This window comes from Bactrocera oleae, chromosome 6 (assembly GCF_042242935.1).
Source record: "Bactrocera oleae isolate idBacOlea1 chromosome 6, idBacOlea1, whole genome shotgun sequence".
Taxonomy (NCBI): domain Eukaryota; kingdom Metazoa; phylum Arthropoda; class Insecta; order Diptera; family Tephritidae; genus Bactrocera; species Bactrocera oleae.
In genome coordinates, this window is record NC_091540.1 from 19236776 (window position 1) to 19262699 (window position 25924).

The window sequence follows — 25924 nt, forward strand, 5'->3', positions numbered from 1 at the left end:
CAAATTGAACACTTTTTAAATTCCTTGGATATTAATTTTTGATGTTTATGCTAAAAAAGCTTCTGTAATCTGTATATAATCTCTTTTACAATGGAGCAAACTACACATACTTAGAAAATTTTTAGCTGTCAAATACTGAAAAATACATTTAATGCCGAACATAGCGCTAGTTTTCTGAAAATTACATCTACAGGCAAACAAGAATTGCGCTCAATAAAGAAAAATAACACTCTTATATCGGAAGGCTAGTGGATTATACCATAGTTGCCGTTAGACTTGTGTTGGATGCTGCAACAGGATTTTTATTTATAGAAATCTAAAGAAATAGTAACAACATTGAGTTTACGTTTTGAGAAACACTGTTCAAAATATTTGACAGCATTGCTGAAATTTTTGACAGAAATCGTAAAATTAAAAACAATGATTTTCATTGGAATTTACAATACTTATGTTAATCAAATTGATTGAATTTGTACGTTCGTCGTAAAATTACTAAAATTCTGTGCGTTGACTCACTATTTCAAGTTGATTTATATTGAAAATTTTAAACAATCTTGAAATAAATGTATTGACTAACTACTATTTTCTGAAGATCAGTTTGGCAAAATATTCAGTTAAAAACATTGGAAGATAAGTAAAACCTAATGCACTCATTTTTTCTCTAAATATGTTTAATGTATTCAAGCTCTAAAATTCGCAAAATAATGTAGACTAATGTAGCTCTTAAGCAGTTTCTTGATTTTGGCATTTCTACTTAATAAAATAAAGATTGATAGTATTCGATAATACAGATGAAAGCACTGCTGTAGGTAGACGATATTCTCTCGTAAAGTACAATTTGGTATTCGTTTGTGGAACGGTAGCTGCAGTCGTTTTCACTATTAATTTTACGAACAGTAATTACTAGTAAATATATAAGTACTTACTCATCTTGGATGATATCATATTAGTACAGCTATACTAAATACCTTTGGCATTTGGTGCAGGTAACTGAATGGCAATCGGTGCGAGTGGGCGAATTGCAGCGCCTCTGTCTACTGAAACAGCAGGAAACCAACGAGCCCTACATTGTTGTCCGGTAAAATGTGAATGGAGTTGTAATAATCTTGATTCATACATATCATGTAAAAAAATATTGGCAAAGTTACCAATATATTATTAGTAGTATTTCTTTGATTCTGGACACTCCGAACCGATTGAGTATCGCTAGCTTAGTAATAAGAGGTATATTTGCTAGACTAATATTTAAAAAAATAATACAAAAAAAATGTATTAATAAAGATGGACGGTAGCCCTGCAGAAAGTAGTTTTTCCCACAAGATATTTATTTCACGATGTTTTAAAAAACTATCTCAACTCAACGTTAGCTGCTACAAATTTCCAACTGGGACACTTATACCGAATCAATACAAAAGATATACATACATGTATATAATATTTTCAAAAGAAGCTAAACACCTAATAACAAATACATTTGAGACAACAAATCGAAAAGCGAATTATCTTAAAACACGAAAAGTCAGCAATAAATAGAAGCGGTTCGCGCGAAAGGAAAAATCACAAAACCATCAATAAAAGGAAAACAAAAATAAAAATAACAAGGAAGGGCTAAGTTCGGATATAACCGAACATTTTATACTCTCGCAAAGTCAAATGGTATACTCGTTTAAGATTTCTTTGTGGATTGACTGATATTTTCGGTAGAAGGTCAACTATAGGCACTGGGGTGCACATATTTAGTACTTAGGGGCTTAAACAGTTTTGGTTCGATTAAGACAATTTTTGGCCGCAAGGTGGCATACTTTAATTGCATTATTCACGCAAAGTTTTACCCCGATATAATCATTGTTACCTGATTTGCATAGTGGAAAGTGAAAGAATCAGATGGAATTGAAAATGGTGTTACATGGGAAGTAAGCGTGGTTGTAGTCCGATTTCGCCCATTTTCGCACTATGACATAGAAACATGAAAAGAACGTTATGTTTGAAATCGGTTGAGCAGATCTCAAGATATGGGTTTTCACCTAAAAGTGGGCTGTGCCACGCCCACTGTCTAATTTTGAACGCGGTTCCTATAAAGTCATCTTATACCATCTCAGAGATAAAATTTAATGTCTCTGGCGTGTTTAGTGCTTGATTTATCGCGCTTTTAGTAGTTTTTAACAGTACCGTTATATGGGGAGTGGGCGGAGTTGCCACCCGATTTCAACTATTTTCCCACCGTCAATAGAAGTGCTAAAAACATTTGCTTCTAGTGAATTTTGTTATTATAGCATTAGCGGTTTAGGAGATATGCACATTAAACCTATTAGAGGCGGGACCACGCCCACTTTTTAAAAAAAAGTTTTAACTGCAGATGCCCCTCCATAATGTGATCCTGTGTACCAAATAACAGTCTTGTATCTTATTGCGGAGCTTAGTTATGGCAAGTTATTTGTTTTTGATTAATGGCGTTTTGTGGGCGTGGCAGTGGTCCGATTACGCCCATCTGCAATACCAACTGTCTCACGGCACCAAGAAACATGTCTACCAAGTTTCACAAAGATATCTCAATTTTTACTCAAGTTAGAGCTTGCACGGACGGACGGACAGACAGTCACCCGGATTTCAACTCGTCTCTTCATCCTGATCATTTATATATATATAACCCTATATCTAACTCGATTAGTTTTAGGTGATACAAACAACCGTTAGGTGAACAAAACTATTATACTCTGTAGCAACAGGTTGCGAGAGTATAAAAAGTGCCAACGATGACGCAAACCAGCTGTTAGTTGGCTAGTTGCGTTGACCCATGCTATGTGCTAAGAATTGAGCATTGACTTCGCACTTTGGCGGTGACGTCCCCACCACAGACGCTGCCGCTGCCACTCAGTCTGTGAGTGCTTTTGGCATTTAGCGTTTACATACTTAATATTCCTTTATACTACGAATCTGCTGACGAGTTGCATGCCATACTCCCACAATGCGTTTCTTCTATTCTGTTTAACATTCAATTCGGCTGAAGTCAGTTGTTACGCGTTGGACTGTTAGTTAGCAACTTCTGTCTGTTCTAGAGCAGCGCGCCAACACTCAATATCCGCTTTTGGTTGTTTTCGTTTATTCAAATACGCGTATCGAACGGCATTCAACTAACTCAACAAAAATTCGTTAATCTCTTGAAATGTTTACAGCGATACCTCGCATTCCTCCATTCGGTGCTGGCTATTTGGCGAAGTACAGCGGCGGCGGTTTGTTGTGGTTTCACTCGACAGCGACGTGATTCATTATTCGTTGAAGTTTTTTTGATTTTGTATGGCTTTCGCTTGCATTTATCGCAAACGCAACTTTCGCGTATTGCAACCAACTGCTGTCGGTTCGCTCCACAGTTCGGTTTTTTGGCCGCTCGCTGATATCATCGCTTCGATTAGTGTTAATGGTTCGGCAAGCCGTTCTGATATCACTGCTGCAAATATTTCGTGGTCAAAGCAGCCGAGCAGTCGATCTCGCAGAAGTCCTCTATCTTAATCATCTACGGACGTTTGTCTTCGGTGCTTGTTTAATTCTTGAAACAATCAAAATTAATTTCCAAATAGTAATTGATAAATTGTAACACATTGCATATTGTTAACCTTGAATGCTACGCAGTGCCGCGCGGGCGTGAATTATCTACAAAATTCTCTTTTCATAAATAGCGTCCATATTTTTCTTGTTTTGTGCCAAGAAATTCCAAGGCGTTCGCACTTGAATTTTCGCAAAAATAAAACAAAGTGCTGTACAAATAGTCAAATGTGTATATACAAAGTATTTTTTGTTTGTATATTTTCGGAAAAATAAAATCTGAGCATATGAAGAATAAAAATTAAAAATTTTCATTTGGTGAATTACACAATCAGTGAAACTGCGAAGCTGGTGTGGTGAGATTTACATAATATTTACGCGCACAAGCAGGCATCGAACAGTGAAGACCTGCATAGCCAGCCGGCGGCGCTAGTGACGATTTGTGGCCTGTCGGAGTACCGCGCATCTCGTGAGCGCGCTGCAAGAGGAAAGTTTTTAGTGAGCTCCGCAAAAAGTTCGGTTCGGTGGTGAATTTTTGTGCGCTTGTAGATTCCACACTCGCTTGTGACTGATTGACGCTCTCAATTCGACCGACGACTATTCTTTTTTTATAATTCTTCAAACCCACTAAACAGTTTTATTGGCATGCAGTTCTCAAGTGCATCATAAAATTAAACAAATTTAGTCATACCTTTTATGCGTACGCGTCTTAAGGTCGCAGAAAGCATTAGTTTTATTGTGCAAAACTTATGCGGCTTGGAAGGAAAATCGCACACTTAATTACTTTTTGACATCTTCATATTTTAGACGAAAAAATTCGAATTTAACTCATAGTAAAATAAAACCGATACGAAATGGGTGATGATCTGTTGCCCGAACTCGGTGATCTTGTGTTTTCGGTGCTCATCGGTTATGCCGGTGCCTTGGAATTCCTTTATGTAGTTCGCCATTTATATCATTGGAGCTTTGGTCACTTGAATGCAACGCAAAATGACGCAGAAAGTCTACGACGACTTCAGGAACGTATGCGCAGTGAATTGACGGAAGCAGAATCTAAAGAACGACAAGCTGGTACCGAAGTCATGAAAGATGGAGTGCTTTATAAAGACGGCTTTCGAATAAGTGCAGAACAGCTGGAGATAGATCGCTTAAAAGCTGCACAAAATTCTCCAGAAGCGCGGGAGAAGCGCAAAAAAGAAATTGAGTTGGAACTAAGACGCCAACAGAAGATTGAAGATGAGACACGAGAGCAATTGACTGAGGCTGAAGCGAAATTAGCCGAAGAACGAAAGCAGGCTGCTGAAGAGCTCGCGGAGCAACAGGGAATAGAAGAAGAAGAACGTAAGTTATTGGTAGCGGAACGTGCGCGCGAAGAGCAACAGAAAATGCTAGAACAACAGAAGGAAGCAATGGAAGAAGCACGCAAGCTTGCAGAAATAGAGCGACTGCGCAAAGAAGAAGAGCACAGAAGAGAAGTAGAAAACAATGAACGTAAAGAGTGGGAGGTAGCTGAATCCAAAAAAGCGGAAGAACAAAGGCGTCGTCGGCAGGAAGAAGAAGCACGTAGAGCGTCAGAAGAAGAGGAACTTAGGCGCCAACAAAAAACAGAATCCGCACGTATAGCAACGGAGGAGGAGAAACTTAAGCATCAAGGAGAAGAAACTACACGTTTAGCGACAGCGAAAGCAGAACTTCAGCACCTAGAAGCAGAAAATGTAGCGGCAGAACAGAAACGTGCAAAAAAAGAAGAAGATCAAGAAGACAAAGCAAAAGAAGCTGTTGAGGAATCAATAAAGCTTATAGCAGCAGAGAGACAACTGGAGTTAGAACAGCTTAGAAAGGAAATGGACTATTCGGTAGAAGCCGAAGCCATTGAAAACGAAAGGAAATTGTTTGAAGCGGAACGACTGCGAGAAGCAGAACAGCGAAACCATGATCTGGAAGACTGGGAGCCTAAGGAAAATGCAGAAGAGCACTTGGAAGAGCGTGTTTACAAGAACGAAATACATGCAAGTTCGAATCCAAAGAAAGTAGACGAACCAGAAACCTTGGACAGCTTAATGCAACTGCTCGATGCTGAAAGTGAGCGCAATTTACGTGAAAAAGAATTTGAGGAGCGTGCAGCACAAGAGCGTTTAGAAAGGCAAAAATTAATCGAAGAGAATGCTCGTAAGTTTCTCGAAGCCGACCATGAAATGGAAGAATTACTGGAAAACGTACAAAAGCAGCGTCGTTTCTCAGCTACTGAGAGTACACCACAATCTCCAGTTTTCGAAGAACCATGTGTCAAAAAAACGATGAGTCCACTCTCCGATAACTCAGACAGTGGAGGCGAACGTTTGACGCAGACGGTTAAAACACAGTTCGGGCAAACCAGCAATGAATCATATTCTTTATCAACGAAGCCGTTGCTCTTTAAGAGTATATCCGATGATACTCCATCTTTTGAGCTTCAGAGCTCATTAAGTGCACAACCATCAGGAGAATATGACATCGGTAGAGATGGAACAACTGAGAATAAAATAGATGTGCAATTCTCACAATTGGAACGACAAGAACCAGACGGTGGAGAAGAAAATGATACATCAGCCTCTACACAATACACTGAAGACTACTTGCGCTCACTCGATGGCATAAAGCAACGCCCATTGGTACGTGAGGATGGTTCTGGACGCCGACGTGCTTTTAAAAAGCGTCGTTCCAGTGGCAGTTCGAATTCATCGTTCGAGTCACGCGCCTCACGTGAAGAGGAAGTCAAAATGTTCACATCGCTAGAGGAGGAAGAACTACAACCTAAGAAAGAGGGTGATACGGATTTTACTCCAATCACATACGCAAGTGAACCATTGTTGAAGGTAAAATTGCCTAGACGACGTCACAAGCGTAGTCCAGCGAAAGATGCCAAACCAAGCGACAACAATGTAAGAGGTTCACTAGAGATGCTTGACGAAGAAGCAAATACCAATCCATGGGGTGAAGTTACTCCTGAGCACTACAAGGATATGCCGTTTTGGAAACGTGAGAAGTCAATGTCCATCGATGAGGAAGCCATCGAACTCGAACCTCCTGCCACGAAAACCGAGGCAAAAAAAGACAATAATGCTAGAAATGTGCCACAGGCCGCAGCTTTCGAAGAAGCTACACATACACAAAACGAGGAAGCTATAACAGTCTTGCAGCGACAACAGACGAAGGAAGAGCAGGTGAGCAAAATTGATTGTAATTTCAATATTCATAATTATCTCAATCACATCTTTTGCTTTCAGGAGTCTGCTGTGCAGAAGTCAGATTCAGTAGAACCAACACGAGCAGACATACAATCGAATGTAAGTTTTGTACCTTTATTGCATTCATATAATTTCAATCACATGGCCATCTATTGCTTTTAACAATAAATTTTTCTGCTTAATTATCTTGCATACTCATTCGTTCATTCATGGACATACATGCTTTGCACATTCTTGCTATTCCTACTATATTAGCTTAAGATCACACACGAAGTATCACCCGATTCTCCGATTTCCCATAAATCTGCTTCTCCCCGCTTACGTCGCAGTCCGCGCATTGAAGAAATGGATCAGTATGAAGAATTGTGGAACAAGACAAACGATTTGCTTGCTGCGGAAGAAGCTTTAACACCCAACACGCCTTCTACTCCATCAATCACTGTTGACAAATCACCAGACATTGCGCCTTGGCGTGATCAATATGGGCTTCTAATGGAAGGGATCAGTGATTTTTATGATTTTACCGCTTCGGTGAATCCATCCCGTTCACGTTCCGCATCACGTCAAGCTTCGCCAGCATCTTCGCAGCCTAGTACGCCAATACCAAAGAATGTGGAATTTGTGTTTAGTAAGGATAGGCAAGAGACCTTGGAAATATATGATGACACAGGCTCCGTACTGGAAACAGAGCTTACGAAGGAAAATGTAGTGGAATTTATAGAATCTTTACAAAACGACTGCGTAAAATTGTCTCAAACAATTGGAGATCAATTAAAATTTGTTGCCGACTCTCCGAATATTACTGGTGACGGTTCGGAATGCGATTCACATAAAGAAATGAGGCTGTTAGTCCAAACATTACGCGTGGAAAGACAATCTAGATCTCATTCGCGCTCACCACTGCCCACAGAAGATCAACTCGGACATAGTTTGGAGATGCGTCGCAATAAGTTAATTAAACACAACGATGCTCTTTTTGAAGCTTTAAATCGTCAATCATCGGATAATTCTAATGCATCCGAGCAGACATCAAATACTGTTGAATCCCCACTCAACTCTGTAGATATAAGATTATTAGTCGAAAGCCAACGAACTCGAACAAGATCCCGTTCGCGGTCACCCCTTCCAACTCCTGATAATATAGAACGTAGTTTGGAAACACGACGTTCCAAACGTATTCGGCAAAATGATGAGCTAGGTGAAAAGCTTGGTTTAGATTCTAGTATAAGTCGTACAACAAGTCCAACGGAGTCTTCCATTGAACTTTCACCTGATTCTCTAACAGGTTTTGAGGAGGAGCACTCAAAAGAGAGCATGAATCTCTTAGTTCAATCTCTTCGCGTGGAAAGAACAAAATCAGGTTCATGTTCGCGGTCTCGTTCACCCTTACCAACGGCAGAAAACCTAAGAACTGGCTTGGAACAGCGACGGAGGAAGAAAATAGAACACAACGATGAACTTTTTCAACAGCTTCATATCAATGTACCAACATTTATGGAGGACACTCCAAAGGGGAAAATAATCACGGCACCGGTTATATCGATACAATGTTGTAATGAAGAATTCGAAGGGATGTCTTCATATATTGCACAGGAAAAAAGTGAATATTCAGTAGAGAGTATGACTAGTTTGGTCGAGTCACTACGCTTACAACGTTCCCGGTCAAAATCACCGATGCGACGTCTTGAACGCAATCGTACGCCTGAGCCGAGCAACATACGCGTAGGTATAATGGAAGTCAGTCAAACGAGTGGAGGGGAAGATGAACATGAACGAAGGTCACGAACGCCATCACGCTCAGTTTCCGTTTCACCCACACGCATCAGCACGCATTCTCCATCACAACCTTTTGAAGAAATAGACTTTCATGTGATGTTAAATCTAGAAGCCTCACAAAATCGAACACTTTCCAAGTGTAGCGAAGAAATAGAGAGCATACTGGCTGAGAAGCAACGCCAAGTGGATGCAGACGCTTTACGCAAATTGAGTAACGCCAGTGAAGAAATAGAGCTCCGTACCTTGACGCCAACATCACCAGTTGTTCCTAAAGATAAGGACAATTTGATGACCTTGTCTATAGACGAACGTATGCGTCAACTACGCTGCTCACCGACGACGCCCGATTACGATCGCACCATATCGCAAGAGAGGAGTGATGTGCAGCGCATAAAGGATGAAATGTTGACAAGTGGATTTAAGCGCTCCACCTATGTCGGTGAATCATTGGATCTTGGCAGTGAATTTATGCTATTACGTGAGCAGACAGCACGTTTCCGACGCTCACGTAGTCCATCACTCTCACTTATTATTACCGAGTCATCTGAAAAAGCGGGTGAACGCCGGCAGGTACAGGATAGGATATTGGCCGAACTAATTTCGGCTTCAGAACAAGTTGCAGTTGAAGAACGTTTGGGGGCGAAACCCAAAGAGATGCGAGATATGAAGTCAAAAGACAAGCAGCATCCAGAGTACGAAGAGCTGCGACGAATAAATGCAAAGTTTCAGCGATCTCGTAGCCAAAGTCGTTCGCCACTTCGCGACATCGAAACTAAAGAAGTGGTTAAAATTGAGGAAGAAGCAGCAAAACGCGAGTTGCAAGACAGAAAAACTGATTTAGAAAAGGCAAATATTAATTTTCAAGAGTTCTCCCGATATCTAAATGCCGGTTTCTTGGATAATGAACGTAGGGCTTCTGACTCAGCCCTTATCCAAAAACCGGAAATTATAGTTCAACTACAGGAGCTTGAAGAAGATTTTGAATTAGAACCCGAAAATTATCACCATTTTCGACGTTTCTCATTGAATCAGGAACAATCGATTGAAGAATATCCTAATGATGATTTCGTTTATGTTTCACAAATCGAAGTGCAAACGCCTAGCGGTACACGCACATGGATAAGAGAAGACTACTACAGTGAAGATTTTGATCAGTTGAATTTTTTCACAGATGCAAATATTGGCCCCACAATAGGCGTTTATAATGAATCATTAGAAGCATTAGAAGAGCAACTGCAGGTTGCAGAGGAGGAAGAAACTGATGGTAGCGAAGATGAGCGACAAACCGTGGTCGACGTAGACGATGAAATAGACGAGGACATTTGTGATTTTAACGAACGTGGTCCAGCCGATGAGTCCCACCACGAACAATCCGAATGCGAAGAAGCAGAGCGTGAGATGGATCATTATGCTGGCAGAGATGCCGATGACTGGCAGCGTGTAGAAAATATCGACGAATTGTTAGAAGAGCAGATCTTGTCAGCTAATGAGGAAGGCGCCGTTGGCGGTACTATTTCTGCATTGGACTATGATTCAGATTCGGTGGCGATCGACGAGATTTACGATGAGGCAATAAAGAATCGAAAACAGTCAGGTATACTACGGGATTATGATAGCATTTTAAATGAAATGCAAAAGAGCTATTTGAATAAAGAGGTCGCAGCCGATGGCAGTGAAGGCGATGTGAGTGCTACCAGCGATACTGATCGTACGAATAAGGGAGCCAATAAGAGGAACGAGATCACGTCTTCACTGAAACTTATAAATAATGAGCGCCGCGAGCGTGAGCAGCGGTATCTGGGCGATGCAAGTGTTGCTGAGAGACAGTCAACGCGGTTGCGCACACGGTATGGCTATGCACCGCAGCTGAATGTTAAGGGTATGGAAGATTTAGACATTGAAGTAGACCTAAGTTATACGCCAAAACGAGAGTATAACTGGCGTAAGAATTTCAAAATAGACGAAGATGAGGAGAACTCCAATAAATCACAATTTCTCGATACGGAGATAAATATGAATGATAACATGAACAACGCAAATCAATATTTGGATTCGCGGAAATTTAGTCTTGGTGGTGAGAGCATAACTCTTTTCAGCCAAGGTGCGGAAGGTGTGTGCTATGTTGCTGATGAGGATCAACAGAACACCGAAACTATAGAGAAAGAGAAGGAGTGCTCAAATGAGCTAAATGAGCCATTGCAGATGGAAGGAGCAGAATTATCCCTGGAGAAATCCAAGAAAAAGAAGAGTAAAAAGAAATTACGCAAGGATTCCAAATGTAATAGCCTCGAATTTGTTACGAAAGATGATGATGATTCAGAGTCACACATCCACACTGGTATACATGAGGGTATTGAAACCGATTCACCTAAACGCATAAAAGCGCGCTCCCGCCGCAACTCGAGAAATAGTTTGACCAATGAGGAAATAAACAGTGGGCCGTTTTCACCACGTAGCAGTCTTGTGGGCGAAGAGACAACCGATAATTTGGTAGATAATTTAACAACAACAGTTACCAACAAGAAGAAGCTCAAAAAGCGTAAAAAGACAAGCGAAACATTTGCCATAATGGAATCCGACATTAAAGAGGAGCTTGCGGCGGAGGAAACTGAACTTTCCTCTTATTTCGATTTAACCCTCAAAGTACCAACAGCGTCGGCAGCGGTCTCACCCGGCACAATCAGCATTAATCCGCTCGCTACGCTGAGTCCACAAAATAGCATCTGCACGCCGAGCAGCTCCTTGGACTACGAAACACCCGAACTAAAGGAGCTGAACAGTGCCTCGTCCTCCGCTGTAGGCTCACCCAAACAACAGGAAGTGGACACACCCGCTGTAGAAGCGAGAATTTCGGCAGCAGCTAATGCTTTAACATCTACACCAACAACAACACCAGAAGCGATAGTAATGATGGCTACGCGCACCTCTACTACCCCCACCACTACAACAAGAACAACAGTGGATACATTTGATATCCTCAAGGACGCTAATTTTTATCCGCTTTTCTAATTAACGCTGCAAGTAATCTGTTTGTCTTCTATGTATGTGTGTATCTACGTGATTGAATGTATTGCTTTCTATACAGCGTTCACACCTTTCGTTTCCCGCTTCTCCTCGTAAATGTGTGGTGAATTCGTGCTTAATTTAAATTCTTGATTTTTCATTATTTTGTTTTTTATTATTTAATTTTAAATTTCATCTATTTATTTCTTTTATATTTTTTCTTTTCTTTAGACAGAGTCATAGTTGAAAAGAAAATCTGAAAAAACGAAACCTCAAATAGCCTCACACTGCACCCGCTCCTGCACCTACACCTAGCATAAAACAACTTGAAAATATATACATTAACATGAGTTCTGTTAAGTTCATGCCAAAATGCAGCCGCATTGATAGCAAGCAAACGTATCTGCTCTCCTCCAGCGCGACATTAAACGAAATCCAATGAAGAAATCTAAATTGATCTAAAAGACACAGACCCACACGAACACTTTTTTCTTGTATTTAATTCATTTTTATTGATACGAATTTGAGTATTTCAAAATACCGACGATGTTCTTAAAACGAAGATTTATATTTCTAAACATGTATTCACGCTTACATACATATCCTTTAAATAAAGTATTTACGTTATTATAAAATTAAAATGAAGAACCGAAAGCTGTTTTAAATATCTGTTGCTTATTATGCTTTGTTCAACTTGATATTTGCTTAAAAAATAATTATTTCTTTTTTATTGTTACACTTTTATAAACTGCATTTAAATATTTTTAATTTCAAGTGATATAGGTATATGTAGGTACATATTTCTTTTTATAGCGTTCGAGAAAACAAGACTTGTAAAAGGGTGTAAAAATTTATGAGAAAGAAATATTATCACACAAATGGACTGCACGACGCCCCTTATCTAATTTTTCAAATTCAACGTTATTTATTTATAAGAAAAAATGTTAACTTCGGTGGCACCGAGGCTATAATTCCCTTCACAAATAAAAAAAAGTTTTCCATACAAGAACTTGATTTGGATCGATCAGTTTATATGGCAACTATATGCTAGGCAACTAGTGGTCCGATATCGACGGTTCCGACAAATGAGCAGCTTATTGATAAGATTTGTGAAATTTCAAATCGATATCTCAAGACCTGAAGGACTTATTCGCGTAAATACAGACAGACACACATGGCTAAATCGACTCAGCTCGTCGCACTGATCATTTATATATAGTTTTTATAGAACCTCCCACGTTTCCGTAGGGTGTTACAAACTTGGTGCAAACTTAATAAATCCTATTCAGGGTAGTGGCCGGCATTTCATAGCACAATTGTGTAAACTTACTTTACAAGTACGCTTACGCTCCATCGTTGTCGAGACAGTGACGAAGCAACATCGACCATGGTAATGCCGTCATAGGAAATGTGCCTTGCACGAAAGTTTTTGTCATTATGCATGCTTTTTGGTGTTATGAATTACATTTTGTGTTTTACGTTACTTAAAGACAATAAAATTAAGGTTTTTAGGGTCAAATGTATTTGCTTTAGCCGTTCAATATATAAAATTAATCAGGAATCATAAAAGTACTTGTTTAAACAAAGAATGCAAAAGATTAACAAAATTTAAGGTAATAGAGTTCTCACTGGGTGTCTTTAATTTTACCTAGGCATTGCTTCAATCGTTGAAGAAATCTTTCAGATCGGACAACTATGTTATATAGCTCCCATACAAACTGAACAATCAAAATTAAGTTCTCGTAAGAAAAACTTTTTTATTTGATAAAACATCTTCTAGAAATTTGGCTGGGATTTCTATCCAAGGCAGCAGTACAATCTCCGTATTGCATGAAATCTTTAGCATCTGTGAAGGGTATTATAGCAACCGAAGTTAATATTTTTTCTTATTTATTGGTTTTTTTCGCGCTTCAATTTACGCAAAGCTAACAAATTTTGCCTAAAATATAGATAATTGAGCTCGACATCTTTAATAATGTGTGTATTCAAAAAAAATTGGTTTAATTAACAATGACGTGTTTTCGCCAAAAGTTCTACACCAATAATTTTTCAAAACACTCAAACGATAATATTTCTCTGGCATAAAATTAATGACCGCTGTACAAGTATTCACCGTCGCATGATGCATTCATATGTATGTATGTGTGATGTATGTATGATGGCTGTATATTAGCACATTGCGCACGAAAATAGCTGTGTTGATGACAATATACTCTTATATGTTGGTGTGCTTGCAAATACGAGCATTTTGAGTATAACAACAACCACCCGACAGTGAAAAGCAACAAACCCTAAAATCAATGTCATAGTGTGTGTATGTGTACGAAAATATCGAGAAGAAAATTTAGGTGAATGCGAATTGTTTAAGTTGCGAAAAGGCTGTGCAAAAATGAAAATGATGACTACATGCACCCTCCGTACCTCTGCGGTCTGTCAGAAAGTGGGTTAAAGTTAGACAGTGCCATTGATATCATTTCCGAATTTATCAACTGTTGTGTCACTTATGGCAGAAAGCGAAATTTGACAGATACGCTTTGGATGCCGTGTTTACATCATGCTATTACACACTCACACTGAACAAAAATAGAGTCCACACACTACTACTATTACGTATGTGCATATGTGTTCTAACTACGAAATTGAATTACTTCAAACAGGTGATAAAGCAGCAGCCGAACGCCCGTTAACATTACTCAATAATATTGAAGTTTTGTTCGCCTAATAGTCGCGATTTTTAACCTCCTTTGACCGCATCAGAATGCCGCTGTATATGTAATACAGTTATATCTCAAAGCAACCGAGAAAAACTTGGTGAGCCCTTAATCTCCATAAAAGGAAAAGCAAATTTTTGCTTTTCGACAAGTGTAGGGACTCATAAGGTTTAAATCGATCTCAAACCTACAATGGACTTTTAAGAAGCTTGGTGGTGACAGAAAATCGGTTAGAATTTTGTCATTGCCTGCTGAGAGGTAGGATCTTTCGGACTTACCCGGTTCTTATTCTTATTCCTGAATATATGTAATATTTTTATAAAACACCTAAACACGTAAACTGAAACATAAAAATGCTTATATGGAAATGATTTAATTTTTTTTAGTAAGAAATGCTACAGATGCTCACATGTCTCTGAGTGACCCTGTACGTTTTAATTATCATTAATAATAATATCTAATGAAAGATAGTCGATCCGAATATAGTAAACTACTAATTCCACTACCAACAACATACACTTTTATTTTCAATCTTTCTTAACCTCTCTTCCTTATCTTCTCACATCTCATTTTCATTCTCATTTCGTTAGTTGCTCACTTGCGAACTGATTTAAATACTCAATTTAGTAAAAACTAAATTAAATTCTTTCTTTACAAACAATTTCTTGACAAACAATACACATTTTAATCTGAAAGTGAGTTTTGATTTAAATTATTTTAAAAAGAAGTAAGGAAGGACAAATTTCGGGAGCAACCAAACATTATATACTCTTGCAACGTGCAAAGATACCTCAAAGGCGCTATTTGTGCAAAGTTTATCCGAATATATTCATTGCTGCTGGACTTTTGAACTAGAAATTGAAAGAATCATTTGAAATTTAAAATTGTACTATATGTGATTGTATTCCGATTTCGCCAATTTTTCCAATGTGACATAGGATCGTCAGGATTAGGTTATATACCGTTGAAATTGGTCTAGTAGAACCACAGATATGTAATTTCATCAAGGTGTGTGCGGTGCAACGGCCATAGTCCAATTTTGACTGCGGCTCCTATAAATGGCGTTTTGTGCGCGTGGCAGTAGTCCGAATGCGCCCAGGAACACGTGTACCAAGTTTCAACACGTCAATCATGAGGTGAACAAAAATATAATAGTATAATAATATATAGTAGTATAAAAGTAATTAAATGTCTAAAACTTCTATCACAATTGGAACTTTATAATTTCACAAAGTTCTAAAACCTTAACAATGCTTATTAATTTATTAAGCATTTGCACATTCAAATTCACTTAATCTCCACAACGATTGCGCCTAAAAGCATGCTGTGCTCACAAACTAAAGCGATGAGTTGAAAATTTCTATTCTGTTGAGCTATTTCTGTTGCCATCTTCAAACCGACTAAGAGACAGAATATGTCCAGAGAACTAATAGTCTAATAAAATTGTCCTTGTGGGCATATATATTTTCCAGAAATTTTGTAGTTGCTGAAAAGTATCACAAATACAACAAAATCTTGTTTTTAATGAGTACTCAAATAAATAATGCAAAAACGTATACAAATATACAAAATATAGATGTGTATTACATTTCGTCAATAAATGAAAGTTTTTCGTTACTAATTTCATTTCAATGAATACATTTATTTACTCAAAATATTTTGAATCGACCAGTCCACACTCTCGCACGTTCACGAACATTCGTTGCGTTACTCACCGACACTCTCTGCTTTCGCACTCGACAAATTGTCGCATGTGTCAGACACAAAGGCGAAATTCATTAGTTTTCCAAGTGTCAATTTGAATAATCTTTCAAGTGCTCGAGATTGAATTTTTTTGACATTTTCGCACCAATTTTTTGCGAGTGCCAAATTATTTGTTTTTCTTGTGCCTTTTTATTTACGTTTTGTGTGTTTCGTTTTTAATTTTTGGTTGTACTTTGTGTTTGGTTTCAAATTTTACTAACGCTTTATGACACTAAACAGATAATTGTGTCATCTATGCAATTTGTTTACGAATTTCGAATTTCGGTCGGAAGATGTCTATTTTTAGACACTCCAACAACGAACTGTAACTTATACTATATACATATACTTGAGTTGTATTGTTGTAGTATGACTGATTACAATTGTTTCTTAATATCTTTCATATGGTGGATACAGAAATTTGCGCAATGGATTTGGTGAAAAATTCTGGCAGTTGTAACCGACGATTTGCCATTTGCCAGCCATTCAAAATTTTACTTTTGTTGTAAAGTCTAATTGAGAATACGTGGTGGGGGTTTAAGCACAATTGCTCATATGAATGATATTTTTATATGACGTTAAAGTAAAACGATAATAATAATTCCACTTTATACTTGGGGATTCTCAAAGGACTTATATTGAATAAACATATAAAATATTACAGTACGGCAAAGTCATTGTAAATTTTATAATTATCAAAATATTATTAATTTTTATTTATATTTGACAACCTTGTTAAAAGCAGTTCCAGTAGGTTATGGTTCGCTTTATTTTATCAAGTAAAGAAAGGTTACGTTTGAGTATAATCGAACATTTTACATTCTCGCAATTTGTAAGGTACAAAGCTGGGAAAACGCTTTCTATTAAAAACTGTTGCGTGAAAATTGACATGCACTTTTTAAAAAGCTTTGAATGAATTACCATCATATTTGATATCTTATTAACTTATATTATATACATATATAGTTCATAAACTCACTTAGTGTCATTAATGCATTTTGCTTAATATCCGAGATATTTATATTAAAATATACCTAATTAATTCAATTTCGATGTATGTGATATAAATCCAACCAAAGTGGCTATATTAAATATATTTGGTACATGGATTCAAAATCAAATGAGTAGAACGTGGAAAATCATTACATCGAATGTATTTGAGCTAGGAGAAGGTCTGGACTGATTGCATTAACATACGGCAAGTATACTAATATACTGTATACTACATTCAACTCTCCTAGTTATACGTTCACCTAATTTTGCTAAGGTATCTTTCATACGGACCGATATTTATGGTATAAAGCCAACCGGAACTTCAAATTAATAAAGCGCCTTCTATGTCTAAGAAAGCTACGAGGGTGTATTCTTTTATCTACAGAGACTTTTCGATCTCTGATACCACCGAGCTTAGTGCCGTTTCTGTGGATTTTCCCTTAGAATACGCATGCTGCGAAACTAATACGTATACATAGGAGTCTGGGAATTTTTGAACATAAACAAAATTTTCTAAAATTTTATTATTGTATATTTTCACAAAGCCCATATGTATATTAACATTAGTGGTGGAAACCTATAAATCCAAAAAAATGGGTTTATGTATATGTGAAGTGTTTTACCTAAATCCAAACATAAAATAATTTTTTTATCTTTCATTTTTTACTCAACACTTGAAACCTGAAAAATAATTTGCTAACGGGATACTTTTAATCTCTGTATGAAGAAAGTTTTTTGTTTTAATCTTTTTTAATAGCATTCTCAAATTCTACACTTTGTGTTTAATTAGTTTCTCTTATTTACAGAAAAATGTTCACCATATTTTATTTATTTCTAATTATATATATGTACATTTTGTAAATCTTCCACGAGTAAAAAACACGCATACATTTGTTTGCGTTGGTTTATCATTACTGTTAATATAATGAGATATAAATTTTAGTTTATAAATAAAGTATAAATAAACAGTAAAAATACATTATCTGAGTGAGTACTAATGCATGTGTTCTCATAAGAAGACGTCTTTAAAATACTTGAGGTGGAGTGTACTGGAAATTATACTCATAGATTTGCAATCTAAGATAATCATTTATACAGTAATGTAAAATATATTGTATGCAAAAATAACAAATGCTCAAATCATCAAATGTCGAAAATCATATTTATTGACAATATTTCTCATTTTAGATAGACAAAATTTAAAGTTTCGGAAAATAAAATATTTACATATCAGTTGAAAACAAATGTCATTTGCCGCACACAACTATTTCGATATAAAAAAGAAAAACTTCGAAATAACTAAATTATTCGGTTTGTAAAAACGAAATCACGTTTCTGGAACATGCCTGATCGTTGAAAAAATTTTCATAAAATGTTTATTACATATGCATATTTTTGCAAATATGGTAAAAATTATAATTAGCTTGAGCTTGCCTATAGTTTAACATTTTTACTGTAATATTTATAATAAAAAACAAGTAAGGAAGGGTAAAGTACGGATGTAACCGAACATTTTATACTCTCGCAAAGTCAAATGGTATACTCGTTTGAGATTTCTTTGAGGATTGGCAGATATTTTCGGTAGAAGGTCAACTATAGGCACTGGGGTCCACATATTTAGTACCTAGGGGCTAGAACAGTTTTGGTTCGATTTAGACAATTTTTGGTCACAAGGTGGCAAACTTTAAACGCATTATTCTCGCAAAGTTTTTCCCCGATATAATCATTGTTGATTGATATGCATAGTGGAAAGTGAAAGAATCAGATGGAATTGAAAATGGTGGTATATGGTAAATAGGCGTGGTTTTAGTCCGATTTCGCCCATTTACGCACTATAACATAGAAATATGAAAATAACGTTATGTACCGAATTTTGTTAAATTGGTTAAGCAGATCTCAATTTATGGGTTTTCACCAAAAAGTGGGCTGTGCCACGCCCACTGTCTAATTTTGAACGCGGTTCCTATAAAGTCATCTCATACCATCCCAGAGATAAAATTAAATGTCTCTGGCGTGTTTAGTGCTTGATTTATCGCGCTTTTAGTAGTTTTTAACAGTACCGTTATATGGGGAGTGGGCGGAGTTGCCACCCGATTTCAACTATTTTCACACCGTCAATAGAAGTGCTAAAAACATTTGCTTCTAGTGAATTTTGTTATTATAGCATTAGCGGTTTAGGAGATATGCACGTTAAACCTATTAGAGGCGGGACCACGCCTACTTTCTAAAAAAAAATTAACTGCAGATGCGCTTCCCTAATGTGATCCTGTGTACCAAATAGCAGTATTGTATCTTATTGCGGAGCTTAGTTATGGCAATTTATTTGTTTTTGATTAATGGCGTTTTGTGGACGTGGCAGTGGTCCGATTACGCCCATCTGCAATACCAACCGTCTCACGGTACCAAGAAATATGTCTACCAAGTTTCATAAAGATATCTCAATTTTTACTCAAGTTAGAGCATGCACGGACGGACAGACAGTCACCCGGAATCCAACTCGTCTCTTCATCTTGATCATTTATATATATAACCCTATATCGAATTCGATTAGTTTTAGGTGATACAAGCAACCGTTAGGTGAACAAAACTATTATACTCTGTAGCAACAGGTTGCGAGAGTATAAAAATATAAAATTTTGTAAGCCTTTAGGCATTTGGATACAAAACATTTCGTATCCGGATCACCATTGATTTTCGGATGATATAGAGAAGAAAGAGAGTCATAACTAAAATCTTAGGCTACAATTTGCAAAAGATATTTTCTAATTAACTGATCCATTAAATGTGACCACCAGTAAGTCTCTATCAACTTAAAATAAATAGCGTCGACAACAAAATTTAGTTTTTATTATACTCTTGCAACATGTTGCTAAAGAGTATAAGAGTTAAAACTATTATACTCTTAGTTTTGTTCACCTTTTAATATTTTTAGTACCCTACCCACCTTGTGAAAATGGGTGAATTAGAATTATAACTAATAAAACTAATAAAATTTAGATAAATCTATAACTAAATGCGCTACCTATAAATCTTTATAGGTGAAACCTTTAAGGTAAAACCCATATATCGGGACCTACTCGACCGATTTCAACCAAATTCACTAAGTAATACTATCCTGACATTTTCACATTACAGTGCGAAATCAGACTAAAACCACGCTACTTACCATATAACACAATTTTAAATTCCGCTTGATTCTGTCACTCTTCATTATACAAATCAAAAACCAATCAATGTTTGCAGATAAAACTTTGCGAGAATAGTGCCTTTAAAGGGTGCCACTTTATGACCAAAAATGGTTTAAGTCGGACCAAAACTATTCTAGCCCCTAGATATCGAATATGTTAACGCCAGTTCCTATTGCTCACTTTTTACCAAAAATATCGGTCAACCGGTCAGATACTATATATTATATTATTGAAATTCGTAAAGTATTTCCCTGGCTTTGATCCTTGTAAGTTGCGAGATTATTAATTGTTCGGTTACACCCGCCCCTAGCCATTTCTTACTTGCAATGTTTCATGCAATGTTTTAATATTCAAACTTGAAGGGTGGCACATGGTACCATGCAATTTAGAATCTTCGTGTTTATATTATTAAACAATGATTATAACTTTCTACTTTACGCAGTTACTATGAATTATGTTTTTGCGTTTTTTGAATATAAAATATTCTCTACATGCTTTCCTATTCCTGGAGTTTCTTTCAAATATTTAGCCAAGTCAAAAGAAAATACACCCATATTTTTCACTTTGAAATATAGTTTCTCTATAAAGTGTAATATAGTTTTTATTAAACTAGTTTAGCTATATATATATATATCTAAATATAAATTTTCCAGAATCATAATTAGTATTATGTCTACGTCTTGGTCTCGTAAATTCTTAAGCTGTTATACATAACCTCGACAAGGTCCAAGCTAGAATATTGTTGTCTTATTTGGAGAAAGTATAGTGGTTCGCAAATAAGAGGTATAGAACGAATAGGATCGAACATTCTCTCCACTCATTGAACTTTAGTGCAATATACCATCTTACGAATTTCCTTGTTAGTTTCTGACTTTAAAGGCTCTACAATATCACAAAAATTTGAAGGGTTTGCATGTTCGTTTGTTACTAATCTCATTAATATCTTCTGTTATTCTTAACATACAATATCAGACATTAGTCTTAAGAAATACTTCCTTTGAGATTATTCTTTGAGATAAATATTTACTATGTCAGTATTCAATTAGACTCTAAATTTATTCAGTAGTCAATAGGAATAAATTGTTCAATAACTTGTTCACTAGACTTTATATGGAATATTCCGAATACTATTAGTGAGGTGTGTTAATATCAGATACATTTTTTATGCAATATGTATATGATGAAGCATTTTTTAGTGCAATTAAAGAATTTATTTATAAGGAAATGAGCGAAAGAATGAGGGTGCAAATGAAGAGTGGTATCGGCAAGAAAGTTTTCTTCAAAGTGTCAAATTGTATGAATATCGGTGCTTGCGTTCATAGTACTGGCAATTCTTCGAAGCTGTTGAAATCATTCTAATGAAAATAAGATTGGAAACCGAATTTTTATTAAACAGTTACGAAAAAGAAACAATCAAACTGTTTATTCGTTCGCATTCATTAATTTGAAACATTTTCAAAATCAATTTGATGACTATTTAAGTTTATTTTTAGTCCACCTTAAAATAGCATTCTTGAGATATTTTTAGCATGCAATCTTTGGCGAGATTCGTTTTTAAAAATGAAATCAAAATTTGAAAATTGTCCACAAGTTTTCTAATAGCTTTTATTTTCAAAATTTAAAATAACATAAATTAAAAATAAATATTCTCTTCCAACTCGACACATTAGATTTCTGTCTAAAGACTACAAATACTGTTTTGAAAGTCATGGCCGTCGGTTTGTCTCATAAATTAAAAGGGGTATTGACCTTGAATATTCCATAAAACTTATATCAATTCATTGCGAATATCTTTCAGAGCAGAGCTTTCAAATCGTCAAAAAAACAAATTTTTTGTAAGAGGCTAGACCACAAATTTTACATGAATCATCTATGAGTTGGAAAGTGTTTATGTATGTTATGTATTAAAAACTAATAATTTATAAATATTCGCTCGATTTAGTTAAGTCGCATGCAAGGCAATAAATTTGTTCCGCCTTAATTTAGTTATAAATGCTCCAATTATTTTGAATGAGAAATTGCAAAAGAATGGATGAAGAAACTTAGATATATTTTGGTCACCACAAGTGAGACAATCGCAACCAAATGGAAATACATTGGCAAAGATACAAGTGAAAATATCACAAGTGCAATGCCACAAATAATATGAGTTTTAAAATTAAATGAAAATAATATGAAACTGAGTAAATTACATTAAGTGAGGAATTTACTTATAAACAAAATTGCACACTTCAAATTCGAAATAATGCACATCCATTATGTGAAATCAAGGAAAAACGTCGGGCAATATGAAAAATATTTTAATTTTACAATAATTACAAAAAATGCAATTATTTATTGTTGCGACAGTATAAATATAAATTAAAAAAAATATTTTTTTATTTATTTGATTTTTCGAAGTACTGAATTATTATAACGTTCTTTTTTAATATATGCACGGCCCATAAATTCGCAATTAATGGACTACAGTTGATTCCAAAGTATGCGAATATTTTAATATTTTTTGCAGACATTATAAAGAGGTTGCTAGAATGAATTCTGAAATAACGTCTGCGCTGCGTCCAATATTCGGTCGACATAATTGCCAACCAAGCCACGTTACCCACTACGATTTGTCTAGTGGATAATGGGCATCTCAGAGGCGCCATGCAGTGCGCTTGGCTGATGCTATTGCTGCTGTGGAGCAGAGTATCAAAGAAGACCCGAATGAGTCCATCCGCCATCGCGCAACATTTGAAAGGATCTTTGCTTGCGGACAAGAATTTAAGGCGAACGACCATCAAGCGCGGCGCATGCTCTGGAAATAGGCTTAAAACAAGATGGCCTCCGATCCCAACTTTCACCAGAAAATTTTGTTCAGCGATGATGCTCACCTTTGGTTGAATGGGTACTTTAATAAATAAAATTGTCGCATTTGGAATGATGATAATCCACAAGCCATTGTTGAGACGCCGTTACATCCTCAAAAAGTTACTGTTTGGTGTGCTCTATGGGCAGAAATAAAATACATACAATAAAAATAGTCAATGGGGAACGTTATATATTATATAAAAATTGGGCCTCTCTGGAATTTATTCGGTTAGATTATTTAAAACTTTCATTTCGAATTGAGTTGCTGGATCGTTGCTTAGCACCTCGTGTAATTTTTTGGCACCACAACAGTCACTCCTCGAAAGTTAATGTCAAGATTTATCGAGTTTAACTAATATGAAAACTCACTCAAAAAATGCTTAAGCCATTCGGGTGGATTTCTTTTAATAAGAAAATATATTTATATTATAGAAATAAAAGGAACTTTTATGAACTTAGCAACATTTAAATCAAAAATTTTGTTTCTCAAATACATTTTGAAATCTAAATGGACTTCAGCGAGTCTTCTTGATTTTACTAAATTAATTCAATTGAACGGATTCAGGTGAAATTCACCGACGTGGGTCTTGAGCGTGATGTTCAACTGCCAGGGAAGTGTTGTTGTTAATTTTTATTCGTTTTAAGTGCTCTACATAGTTTCCAAAAAATGCAAAAATTAAAATTGGCAAAGCTCATGTGGTCGTAAAAAATATTCATATGTGTTACGTTCTATAATTTCTGTGTCGCTTTTACCGCTTATACATTTTATTTCTGTAATGCGCATCAGTATTTTTGCGTGTGAGTCTTTTATTTTTTATTTTTATTTATTTATCATTATGCGGTACCGTTGTGTGTCATTTTCGAATTGTCAGCTTTCAAAATTGTAATTTTCCCATAATTGCAGTTTTATAAATGTGGGTTTCATGTAATTTTTTTCGACAATATCCACTTTTCTCTTCCTCTTTCCCAGCATAAATTGTTTATAATATTATTTACTGAATATGTGTACATACATTGCTTATTGTCACAATATCGCTGCTATTAATAATAACTTATTGAGTAGGTACTAAATGTGCTAGTGGTACGTGAAGGTCATCATACATAAGTTCCGACGAAAATCAGAAAACACCTCGTATTACAAAATCACCTAATGCTAGAAATACATTCGTATTGGTGGCAAACGGTATTAGGCGGCATTAGTGGCTGAGCAAATGCATTTTTTCATATACAAACGCATTTGAATTTGCGCCCTTGATGTGAGTGGCAAGCAACTTTCTATCCCACAACCCAACGTCTCCCACCGAAACAATTATCGCACCCCTCCAAAAGTAGTCGTAGTTTGTGTGTTCTTGATTAATAAATTATCGCTTGCTCGTTTCTTTCGTCCTACATGCAACAATACGTACAAACGTGTTTTATTTTTAATTAGAAACAATAAAAGCTTTTGCATTTGTTGTAAATTTTATTTACCTTTTGTGGACGTACATAAGTGTAAAGTCAAGAAAACAAATAGTCCCAAAAAAGGAAATAAAGTTTTGTACTACAGGTATACAACTTATTTATTGATATTTTATATTCAAAATTGACAATCGTATAAAGTATAAGCCTCAACGTCAAACAGTGAGTATACGACTTTATTACACATTAAGACGATTGGTGGGACCCCTTGTGCAGCTATAACTAAATAAAAACTTAAGGCCACACAGAAGGCGTTAAACTCAGTGGGCGTCCAAAAGATCCACAATGGTTTCTGATGCGCACAAAATTTATTCAAAATTGCTTCCGTATCCACCATAGCCTCTAGCACTGTTCTCCAGTTACTCCTTTCTTTTTTAATAGTTCGGGGAGCTCTCTTATGTGATACTTAATTATATGAGATATTTATTATAGATAATTATTATGAATATAATTATAAATACTCCCCGGAGTTCTGCGTAAATTTTCACCGCGAGTGTTCATATTTTAACTTTGATTTACGCATCATTACAAAGAAAACCAATTGCTTTAAAGTGAGATTTTGTACCGCTACACTGATTTAAATCGGGTTAGATAACAAGAAAAAATAAGAAAAATCGGCTGCACCGAAGCTATATTACCCTTAATAGGTGGATTTTTTATAGCATACAGAGGTATAAAAAGATCTTTAATCTGATTTTGAACAGTCAGTTTAGATGGCAACTCGGTCAGTGGTTTAGCAGCTATAAACTATAGTAGTTCGATCTAAACAATTTCTTCGAAGATTATACTCGTATCGATTGATACTTCGGATTATAATCTCTGCCAAATTTATTAAAGATACCTCATCAAATTAATAAGTTTCCCATTCAGTTTGTAGGGCAGTTATATGCTATTGTATGTATGCAAAAATAAAAGGAATATAGTATTTTTCGCATTGCATTTTTGTTTCATCTACCTAATAAAACATATTGCAGTAGCAGTGTATTCTCGGAGAAAACTTACCGTAGAAATGTGTATTTTTTTACATCATCAGAAAAAAAGAGAATTAAACGAAGAAAACGCCAACCGATTTTTTATAAAACTAGACATTGCAAAAAAAGTTGATTGGAAATTAGGGTTTATTTTGATACTAAATCAAAATAAGGTAAAAAGTAAATATTTTAAATCGAAAAACATGTTTGAGACATAAAAGGTTCGTTTACCCCAAATTTCTCGATAGAAAATATTGTTTGTATGTTATGTGAAAATGGTGTTAATACAAAAGTTGTAGAGTTTTTCATTAACTACAACTTTACCATATAACTTTTTTCCAAAATAACCCGTTTTTAACCCTTAAAAATTCAACAAATTCAAATTAAATTTTTCGTAATTTTTAAGAGTCTTATACAAAATTTATTCATTATATTCATTCATGTAGGGGCGTGTCCCTGTTTAT

General features: G+C 36.0%; 1 protein-coding gene across 8 annotated transcripts in view; it reads left to right on the forward strand.

Moving 5' to 3' along the window:
* The window catches only part of Lmpt (four and a half LIM domains protein limpet), a 213349-nt gene that overhangs the window by 152146 nt on the left and 35279 nt on the right, over positions 1–25924 (forward strand). The window contains exons 1-4 of one of the 8 annotated variants that reach the window (XM_036360411.2): positions 3069–6743; positions 6807–6866; positions 7023–11564; positions 11778–12194. The exons of 4 other annotated variants lie outside the window; for them this stretch is intronic. In XM_036360411.2, the coding sequence (XP_036216304.2) occupies positions 4395–6743; positions 6807–6866; positions 7023–11552 (6939 nt within the window). In that variant the 5' untranslated portion in view covers positions 3069–4394 and the 3' untranslated portion in view covers positions 11553–11564; positions 11778–12194. Of the gene's footprint in view, positions 1–3068; positions 6744–6806; positions 6867–7022; positions 11565–11777; positions 12195–25924 lie in introns of those variants that run through there. 3 more of the 8 variants (XM_036360410.2, XM_070111086.1, XM_014232865.3) reach the window with 3 other exon arrangements.